The 11,378-nt window shown below is 44.9% G+C and overlaps 1 protein-coding gene across 1 annotated transcript; it reads right to left on the reverse strand.

Annotated features, from left to right (window-relative positions):
- Nucleotides 1-8,492: 8,492 nt before the first annotated feature.
- On the reverse strand, nt 8,493-11,044 carry LOC124660641 (E3 ubiquitin-protein ligase SINA-like 2). Its single transcript, XM_047198472.1, has 3 exons — nt 10,945-11,044; nt 9,396-9,584; nt 8,493-9,299 (listed from the first exon to the last, which is right to left on the reverse strand). The coding sequence occupies exons 2-3, from the start codon at nt 9,540-9,542 to the stop codon at nt 8,580-8,582; spliced, it is 867 nt and encodes a 288-aa protein (XP_047054428.1). The 5' UTR covers nt 9,543-9,584; nt 10,945-11,044; the 3' UTR covers nt 8,493-8,579.
- Nucleotides 11,045-11,378: the final 334 nt, after the last annotated feature.

Raw genomic sequence — 11,378 nt, forward strand, 5'->3', positions numbered from 1 at the left:
TGTCCTTTACCTCTACGGCGGGAGCCCTAGGAAGGACCGGAGTCAAAAGCTCGGAAATCATTTTTCTCATGCTTTCCATTTGAGCTTCCATGGAGGATCTCAACGAATTGATGTCCTCCATGGAGACCATCTTAGCGGCCTCTTCCGCAGGCCCATCGTCCGGCATACTCTTAGGCGGTTAAGCCCGAAATAAGAGCCGAGGCTCTGATACCAATTAAAAGGATCGTATGCCGCACCTAGAGGAGGGGGTGAATAGGTGCTAACCAATTTTTAGTTCTTTTTCAATTTAGGCTTGACACAAAGGTAAATTCTCTAGATATGCAACTAAGTGAATTTATCTATATGACAAGGTTATCAACTAAGCAAGATATAGCTACGCAATATATAGGATATAGAATAGGATAGAGGTAACCGAGAGTGGAGCACGCGATGACACGGAGATGATTCCCGTAGTTCCCTTCCTTTGCAAGAAGGTACGTCTACGTTTGGAGGAGTGTGGTTGCTACGCAAGCCAAACCAACAGTCACAAAGGCTTCACTCAGATCTCCTGTGAGCAACGCCACGAAGGCCTAGCCCACTTCCACTAAGGGATTTCCTCGAGGCGGAAACCGGGCCTTTACAAGGTTCTTGGGGCACACATCCACAACCGAATTGGAGGCTCCCAAATCTGTAACAACACAACAATACATCAACACAAATCAACTAGGGATCCAAAGAGAAACACTAGCAAGGGGGCCCTCAAACAAATGAGGGGAAATGTAAATCGCTTCGGTGAGGATGTAGATCGGTGGCTTCTCCTTCGAATCTCCAAAGATCAAGAGCTTTGGTTGGGGGAGGAAGGAGATCTTGCAAATCTTGTGTTCTTGAGGTGGCTCTAATGGTGGTGAAGCTTGGCAGATTTTTCTTGCAATGATTGAGCAACTTGTCCCTTTGGAGAAGAGAGCTATTTATATGATTGGAGCTCTCAGATCTGACCGTTTGAACTATTTCTCGTAACACCGGAAGTTCCGGCCAGGAGGGCCGGAAGTTCCGGCTGGCACCAGAAGTACCGGCCAGGAGAGCCGGAACTTCCGCCAGGAAGATTCTTCGTCAGGCAACCTTGTCAGAAAAGATTGGGGCGGAACTAGGGCGGAACTACCGGAAGTTCCGGCCAAGTTCCGGCCAAGTTCTGGAATTCCAGAAAAACCATAATGGACATACTGAGCCACATTTCGCCGACTTTCGGAACTCGTCCGGAAGTTGGGCGGAAGTTCCGCGGACCGGAACTTCCGGCCAGCTTCACCGGAACTTCCGGCCAGAGAATAAAACCTACAATAAGAAAGGCGCTGAGTAGCCTCTGCGGGGAGAATCTGGGCGGAAGTTCCGCTGGCGGTGGCTGGACCTTCCGCCCCTGGGCGGAAGTTCCTCCGGCTGTGGCCGGAACTTCCGCCAGACGAGAAAAACCAACATAGCTTCATTTTTGTCTATCCAAATCATCAGCCAAGTATATATCTTGAGATCTTGTACCTGTCTACATCAACACACATAAAAATATAACTAGTGTTGACATCAAACACACAAAACCCAAAAGGGCAGGAAATGTTCTTTCAACGGGACATTGTGGAGGACGCCCTGGCTTGAGTCGTCTTCTCGCCCCCTTTCCTTGTGGTGTTGGTGTCTTTGTATCAGACCTTTATGGCGTGTGCCCAACCCTCGTGTTGCTGGCTGTGTGTGGTGTGGTTGTGTTTAACTTTGCTGTTTGAACCTTGTTACCGTGTGGTTTTATTAATTTAAAGCTGGGCACTGCTCGAGCCTTCTTTCTAAAAACAGGTTGGGTTGTGAAATCCTTGCTAAAATGAAATTCAATTTCAAGTTTTGTTATGACAAAGTTTACATTAAGTGAAAAATGTTGTGGTTGTGAACTCTTAGCTGTCAAAATACACGTGCTCTATTTAGTGAGTAACTAGGGGAGTCCAAACCATTCTTTGACTGCCCACCAAATTCTGGTTTGAATGTTGGAACACGCACAAAAAACCCATGGGAATCATATCAGTGTAAATTTCATTCGCTTACAAGCGATTCAACAAATAAGTTATCCCATATTCCATAGGATGGGAGGTAAGTAGGAAAGAGTAAACGAAATTGTATTGTGTGAGTACATAATTCATAGTGTACGGTCTTTGAAATCGGAAATTCAATTCGGTAGTATGCTCTCTCTACAAAATACAAATATTTCGAAGTTTTGAAAAAAATGATAAAAAATTCTACATGTATATCTTCATAATATATGTGCATTCGTCAAGTTTTACGAAAAAACAATACTTTTTGTGGCCTATAGTAAAAAAGAGAAAATTTATCTTGTAGAAACATTATTTTTAGCACTCACGTCACATGATAAGTCGTTTTTTATGAGACGACTTTGTGAAAGTGTAGCATGTGAAGAAGTACGTGCAAATTTTTTGTTTTAATTTTTAAAAAAATTTAAAATGTGTATAACATGCATTTTAAAATAGAGGGAGCATATTCCCCATGTTTCAAAACACCACTCGTGTATATGTAAAAAGTGTTCAATATATAATCACTCAATGACTCAAAGCAATCTTTCTTTTTTGCGAAAATTCCGTCAATCTATTAAAAAGTGTTCAATATATAATCACTCAATGACTCAAAGCAATCTTTCTTTTTTGCGAAAATTCCATCAATCTATTAATAATTATCAAAAGTAGTACAAGCAGACCCGGACGTAATAACAATTATAAGTAGACATTTGAACTACCTGGCGACGACTACAGACACTGACGCAAGCAGAAGGCGGGCCGCCATCCTCGTCCCTCCATCATTGGAGCCGGGCAAAGCTTGTCGTCGTAGAACTTGTTGTAGTAGACAAACGAAAAGTTATCGTGCTAAATCCCCAAAGGACCAGCGCACCAAAGTACTAACCTTCCACAAAGATAACAACCGGAGATCAGAATAGACTGACTTGCAACCACACCAATAAACATGAAAACCAACCGGATCACAGGAGATCCACCGGGCACACGACTCCACGCGCTTCCGCTGATGCAAGACACATCACTGGAGCAAGGATAGGACAAGGAGGTCCTTATTCTGATTTTAGAACTGAAAACAACTTAACAAAGAACAAAAACCCTTCATCGGGAGAGGCCGTGATCCGCCACACCTAAAAGGCCCCAAGTTCAACCCTTAGATCATGTTTGCTCGTACTGCATGCGGCTGTGTATTTGGGATAAAATGATGGCATATATTGCCCAGAACTTAGAAGAAACGGAGTTTTATTATCTGCACACAAAAGAAAGCAGGGTAGGAGACCAAATACAGCAGGCCACCGGTTCCGGAACAAATCCTGCATCCGCGCTGCCGCTTCTCCACCTATGGCTAGTGCTGGTTCTACCGGCCGCATCTCCTCTTCTTCTATTAATCAGAAGTGTGTTCCATTGAGCCCTCGTATGCTAGTAGTACTATGGATCTGCAGGCCACAACCAAGGCACCACGCAAGCGCAACACCACCAGCGAGACGACCAGATCTGACAGAGTGCCGTGGAGGCGTACCACCGCAAATAGTACCAGGTTCAGGCGGTCGAACCTCCCTGAGATTCCAGAAGATCTTGTGCTGGAGATCCTGGTTCGTCTCCCGGTCAAATCGCTCCTCCGGTTTAAGACCGTATGCAAGGCCTGGCACGTCACCATCTCCAGCCAATCCTTCATCGCTACGCACCTCCAGCGCTCCGCATCCAACCATAAGCGCCGGCCGTCCTTCCTCATCACCCCATATTTGTTAGATAGTGCCAGCCAAGATCTCTGGCCAACCACATTCTCGAACAATATCCGGTTCTACAAGTGGCACCACGACGGTGGTGGTGAAGCCGACAGCGCCAATGTCGATCTCGTGTACGCAAAGGACTTCAGAGGTAGGTTCAGGTCGGTGTACAGGTTGGCGCACTGCCGCGGCCTCGTGCTGCTTCCCACGGACAACAAGCTCTATGTCCTCAACCCGGCCAGGAGGGAGCTTCTCACATTGCCCGAGAGCATTGGGCGCGTGCACGAACCTTCTTCCTTCTGCCGCGGAAGTGTCGGTTTCGGCCATGACCCCTCCACCAACATGTACAAGGTAGTCCAGTGCTTCCGACAACGCTCCTCGGACGATGGCCTGGGGGACTACATCACGGGAATGGAGGTCTTCACGATCGATGGCAGCACAACTCCAAGGTGGAGGGATGTCTTTCCACCGTGCCCCGTTCACAATCGGAGAAACGCGACTTTCTTCAAGGGGTCTCTCTTCTGGCTCCTCCGCGAGAGGGACCGGCTGCTTCGCTTCTGCCTACGGGCAGAAACGTTCAGCTTCACTGTGCACCCACCCTGTCCTCCTGGGCTTGACCTACAAAATTTCAACTTAAGTGAGCTAGATGGTGAATTGTGTCTGGCTCACCATGAATCTTCACCTGGGGTGCTGACGATCTGGATGACCAAGGATGGCGTGAACCCGCAGTGGCATCAAAGATATGTCCTTAACGTGGAACCGTGCTTCACCATGGCTATCTCGCCGTATGGACTCCTTTTGAAGAAACATGATTATACGATCGTACAATACAACTTCCGAAACAACAAGGTGGACGATGTGGCTAGCTTGGAAGATCTAAGGTATCAGGGTTTCGGGACGCACACCGTTGAGTTTAACAAGGGTGAAAACTTGTTCTTCATCGAGATGATTCCTTACACACAAAGTCTTGTTTCGCTAACCAATGCAAGATGAAATGGTGATTATCAGTTTTTGTATGTTATGTCGATCTTAATAAATAATTTCCCTCCAGTCTAAGAAATTTAAAGACCCAAAATCGTTTGTACTGGTGCTAAGAAGGCGATAAATAGGGTTCATACTGGTTCATAATGTGTTTTCTCGGTGAAGGGAGCATATGTGAAATTTGCTTCTTCACACGAGATAATTCTGATGGTTGGATTATCTCGATGAAGATTTAGAGATGATCATAACACACCAATTCAGCAGGAAACCTTACTTCAGCAAAAAATTGTCGCACCGGATCTTCATTCTCATCTTATAATGGTCGAGTAGAATGATTGGGGACACTCTTTATTACCCTTCCGAGGCTAGTATTTTGCATCTTCTTTTTCCACAAGTTGACATAGGGCAATTTACTCTCCGTTTTTTAGCTTGCTATTGAAGGTTTTCACTACATCTATTAAGCTCAAATCTTATCTATCAAGAGTGATGGTTGAGAAAGGTTGAGAAACTGCAAATACCTTACTTTCCAAATAATATCAGTACATAACTAGGTCAATGTATTAATGCATTGCTTATCTCCACGAGACACAATCATATATGAACTGAAAAGGGGAATGGAAAATTTGACTGCACCATGCCGTAGAAGATCTGGGTGTGGAAGGGCATGCGACTTCTATAGCAAAGGCGAGCATAGACAAAGTATCAGGCACTGAATGAATAAACCTAAAGTCTTTCTATCATGCTCTATATATTTTTCGACAGAAAGAGCATCACAAAGCACTAAGAGCATCTCCACCGCCACCCCCGATAGCATTTTGGGGGCCGGCATCGAAAATGTGCTCACACCGGTGCGCCCCAAAAAGCCCCAGTGCTTTTTCAACTGCTGACCCCTTGGCGAAGGGCGCGAATCGGAGGCGCCGGTGCCTCGCGAGACGATTTTTTTTTGGATGTGGGAGCTGCCTGTCAGTGACGTCAGGGCGTCACGCGGGAGATCTCCCGCCACGATGTCGGGCGGAAAACTCTCCCGCCACGACGTCGCGCGGGAGGTTTCCCGCCTCGCCGCCGGTCTCCCACAAGCGCTTTTTTTTAACGCCTTTGAGCTAGGCGCAACAAGGGTGCAAATCAAGTATTATCAAGAGGTAAAGCAACAAGATCAATTACTTCTTCCAAAACACCATAAGTTGTCCTATAAATAGAGTCATAAGGCGACTTCTTTCTTTTTCTAGGAAAGTGTTCCATACCTATTTTGAGTGGAAATTGATAATGAATTATTCCATCTCTCATATCAATGATAGCACCTGCAGTTCTAAGAAACGTTCTTCCCAAAATAATAGGGCATGGAGCATTGCATTCAATATCCAAAACAACAAAATCAACGGGGATATAATTATTATTCACTTGTATTCCGAGAAATTTTCATGTACAACTTTTCTGCGTTAATAGGTTAGTCCCAGAAAATGCTAAAAAGTGTGGAAAAGTGCACATAAAATATATTAGAATTATAACAAAACAAGCATGGAGCATCAAAAATTATAGATACGTCTGGGACGTATCACCCACTTGCGCGACGTGGAGGGAGTTCAGAAGTTTGGACCCACAGAACACTGGTTTGCCAGAAGTCATGTCTTCCCAAGGTGGCCACACATGGCTCTCGTTAGCAACGACGTCAGTATCGACAAAGCTTCGAGTGATGGTGCAAAATATAGTTGAAAGAAAACATCGAGATCTGAAGCAATGTATGGCTGGCAAGAAAATTCGAGAGCCTATGCCCAGATGCAAGCACCTGTTCATATGCTCGGGGGCTACTCTTATCAGAAGTATTGTGCATACTTCTGATAAGATAATGAGGTGAAGGAAAAAATACAGAGTTATCAAAATAACAGAAGTTAAGCCTACAACCAAGTGCAAACACTCAGCTGTAGCCTCGGGGGTTACTCCTATCGGGAGCGCTGGTCACGCACCCGATGAAATATAGAGGAAAAAGAAGAGAAAGTAACAAGTCAATATAGAATAGTCGAAGAATTTCTTTCGTACATCTTCGAGTTACATATAACTCGTCATGTACTCCCATCAGGAGGTTAAGATATTATTTCACGAGTCAACTCGAACAAATGAGGAATTCCAGCAGCCGTACAAAGAAGGTCGACAAAATATTCTCAGAGCGTGTCCGGCGCGGTAAAAACTCTGAATGCCGTAACTCGCAAAAGAGTACGAAGGTAAGACCCCAGGATTTGTCCTGTGTGGCGTGGCATCGCACCCGAATGCGCTCTCCCACTTTATCCATATTAGCAGATGCGAAGAAAAATCCTAACGAACGCGTTAGGTACTCGATAAAATAAAACTGAGATTCGATTCACGATAATTTCTTAAGCGGCGCGTGTCGAATTACGCCGGTATCCCGAGTTCGAGTCCAGGGACTTGAGCTTGAAGTAGGTTTATGCGGGTTTGCCACAATAGCAGTTAACTGGTACCTGATCCATCAGATGAACCAACCCCATTTACCATCATCCCTGTACAAAATAGACATTGAGCAAAATATTCATTATGATTCGAAAGTTTCATTAAATAAACATGCGACTCAGTTTTACAATAGAGATTTTACTCGACTCTGCGATTCAAGCAAAATCTCGGGGGCTACTGATATAGGTATGCCGAATAGGCATGCTGAATAAAGTACCCGGGTTTTATGGAGAGTACGTGAAGCCCATGGAGCCGAAGCTTTGGAGGCACAGAAGTCCAGAGATCTTCGGATAAGGAAAAGAAGAGTTGTAGTAGGATTGTTGTATCAAAATAGGAAAGGCCCAATATATATCGGGTAGTTTGTAACTTGTACGACACGAAAAGCCTCGGCTCCACCTCCTATATAAAGGGGAGCCGAGGCAGGAACGGGGATCGAATATTTATCAACAGAACCACCGTAATCTTTAGTCGAGCACCTTTGTCGGCTGAAACCTTTGAGATATACTTGCCCTCTACTTCTTACGAAACCCTAAGTCTACAATCTGTAGGCATTGACGAGTTGATACCTCGTCAAACAGCACAAAGTATTTGATGCTTTTAGATGGATACTCATGAAGGGTGATGAGATGATCTAGGAGCACTGCACCTGGGGCAAAGAAATCACAGTCAGATACCGGGCAGATGCATGGCCCTTTCAAGATACGGTACGGAAGCCAACCAATGCAAGCCCAAACTCAGTTGTGACCGACCACCTTATACAAAAGTTCCGCTAAAAAATCTTATAGAAAAACCCTTCTAAAATATCCTGGTTGCTCTTTTCTCTACAAGAATACTTGTTAGAATTTGTGATTAAAAAATATAATCACCATTACTTCGTTTCTTTAAAATTGTAGAAATTTATGCCGATCCCAGCTAGTTATCATTTCGAGGGCAACCCGGTAACTTATTTATTTTCAGTAATGATTACAATCCTTTGCATGTCATCAACATTTGCTGGAAAAAAGCTAAAAAAAAAACCATTTGCTGGAAAAATCAACTCCAGTAATGTACTTCCATCGTCATTTGCTGGAAGAATCAACTCACTACAATATTAGACACAACAGGAATTCTAAAATAGATGATACAGAAATGCTCCATACTAATTCACAAACGGATACATAGCAGCAAGTACCAGGATCCTTTAAATACGCTCATCAAAAGAGTAGATATAGAAACAGATTGACACCTTGGAGCACTACTGATAGCTGGGACATGGAGAACCAGAGTAAACGCATATATAAAACTACTTGATCGAACAAATGCAACATTCCAAATGCGGAGGGTTGATTGCATAAAGTATTTCAACACATGCTGCAAGCATGCGCACCGATGAGACAAAACATCAATCATCATCACCGTCCTCGTCACGATCATCCTCTGCGTCATCCTGGTCGGAGTTGTAGTCGTACTCATTCCATTCGTCGTCCGACTCCTCTTCCTCCTCCTTCAGCTCGTCGTTGTCGTAGTACACCATACATATCTTGATGCCGACCATGACACCGGTTCCTCTACCAGGCACGGCACACAAGCATTGCGTTGGTTCCCCGTCAGGTTTGATCTCACATCTTGAGAGTTGGATGTGCCCTTCGAAGCTTGAGAACTGCACTTCGACATCGACCGTGGCCCGTGGAGTTTCTGGCCGTACACAAGTGAGGGAGACTGCATGGCCAAAGGACTCGAGCGTCACCATGTCAAGAAGGAAGAGGCGACCATATCCGCTGCAGAGAACTTGACAGCCCGGCTGGACTGGGAACATGGACCCCCCGAATAATTCAATCGGTGTTTTTGGCAGCTTGTGCAGGGTGGTGAGATGGTCCAGGAGGGCCGCTGTTGGCGCGACGAAGCCGCATCCAGAGATTGGGCAGACGCACGGCCCAATCGGGCACTCTGCCTCGTGCACGTCCTTGTTGTAGTAGGTAATCTTCCTGTTGCATCCGTGCTTGCAGGGAACAAAGATGTTGTTGACGACGCGATCCATGATGTAGCTGCGCTGGGCAGCGGAGCGGTCGCTTTCTGGGAGCTTCATGCAGCAAGGCGAGCAAATGGAATTCCCCTTAGAACACTGAAACGTATCATACAATTTTTTATTTATTTTGTTGATCTGATAGCTAGTGTTATGTACAATAACAATAAGGAAGTGTACTAGTTTACTTAGTACCTGGAAAATGGGAGGCCTGAGGGGGGTGGAGCAGATGGAGCAGTCGAATACCTCCATGCCCATGGTGACATTCTGCATACCACCGCTCTTTCCATCTTGGCAACCAACTCCTTTGCTCTTGTTGTCGGAGTTGACTGATACCTCCATCACCACCAAAGCGCCCTTACGTGCTATAGACTTCTAGTACCCCTGCTCCGCAAAAAAGTATACATAGTGAGTTAGTGACTACAATAGGAGCCCTTTTGTTTCGGACTTCCATTAATCATAAAAAAGCAGTATCAAAGAAGAATCTATTATTTTTTCCTCAAGAATACACAAAGCTGTTATTTGTTCAATCACTGTATCGAGGAAACATGAATTTAATTTTAACAACCGAGAGCTTGCATGCAATTTACATGCCAGGGTCGTATAAGTAGCATGTGCTAATGTACATATGCCACCCAACTTTCCTAGAACCTCAATTTGTAGTACTAACTAATTTTTCTATTAGCACAGAATTACCCTGTGGGTAACGTTGGTATTGGACAAATATGCCTTCTATCAATATGTTGACGATTAATCCATCTTAAAGAATAGTTAGTCGCAATTAATTAATATATCGTGATATTCTACTCCACTCACAAACAAGTCATTGGAACTCCCTCTTCCTAGATTTCCCTTTTCCAGCTGGAAGAAATACTCCATATTTTTCCGCTGCAATTTGCACATCCCCTCTTTACTCCTTCCCTGCATCCAATTATTCTGTGTTCCTTTGAGAATTCAAGAGCATATTACTTCTTCTCCCTTGCTTTCTTGAGGTGCTAGCTGTATTTAGTGCACATTTTGTGGCTAAAATAGTGACGCACAACTACACATGCTTCTAAATAGAATGTATATAGTGCTTATGGTAGGAAAGACAGAGTTGTATTTCTCAATCTATCTAACCTATACAGTTATAGTAATTAGGAAGGACCTACTGAAAGAGTAACTGGAAGTTGCAGACGAGTGTGGGCATTCCTACAACAATCAGAGGATAAATGCATCTGAAGGGCAGTGCCGCATCGCAGACAAATCATCACCAGAGTTGCATACGTACATTTAGCATATTAGATTCTACACGTGCCAAGGCAGGACAAACCGATCGCCATTTTCTTAGTCCTTTGCTCTCACTACAAACCAGAAGAAGCATTGTACAAGATCCTCTAAGGCGAAGCTAAACCAGATAGCAATACATAGAGATAGTGTGGGGTCAGACCACGGAGGCAAATCCGCAAACACATGAACTGCATGCTAAGCAAGTGGCAAATAAACTGGCCGGATATCAAGAGAAGCAATTCAGCGAACACATGGACTGCAGATCAAGCGACTACATGATAAAGGGAGGGGCGAATGCACGAAGAACGGTTTAATCCACCAACGATCGTTGCAGCGGGGCGGCGCCAGAGCCTCGTGGACGGAGCAGATGAACAAAATGCTGAAATCGATCGACGGAGGCGAACCGAGTGCGCTGCGTGGTCGGCTCAAGCAAGGAGGAGGAGGAGGAGTAGCCGAGGAGGGAAGCGAGACTCACCGAAAGAAGAGTTGCAGACGAAGCCGGGGGAGGAGCGCACGGTAGGGAAGAGGCGGCGGTCGGCGGCGAGCTGCGAGCGAAACCCTCGAGTAAAGTCCCGCGGCGGCGGAAGCGAGGTCGGTGGAACGTGAAGCCGCTTTGTGGGCTTACCAGCAGTCATGGGCCAAACCAAACTCCTATTGTGACTTGTGACTGGTCACTTCAGAAAAAATCCCCCTAAAAAAAAACCTTGGAAAACTTTAACTAGAAAAAACCTTCTAGAACAATCTGGTTGGTTTTTTTTTCCTGAAAAAACACGTGTCGCAATTTGTGATTAAAAATTTAAACCAATCATCATTTCTTCTTTTCTATGAAATTGTAGAATTTAGAGCTCTATCTAGAGCTGAATCAGATCATACCCCCATTCTTACTCAGGTGTGAAGGCACATTTGGGA

The sequence above is a fragment of the Lolium rigidum genome, chromosome 6 (genome assembly GCF_022539505.1).
Source record: "Lolium rigidum isolate FL_2022 chromosome 6, APGP_CSIRO_Lrig_0.1, whole genome shotgun sequence".
In the NCBI taxonomy this organism is placed as follows: Eukaryota; Viridiplantae; Streptophyta; class Magnoliopsida; order Poales; family Poaceae; genus Lolium; species Lolium rigidum.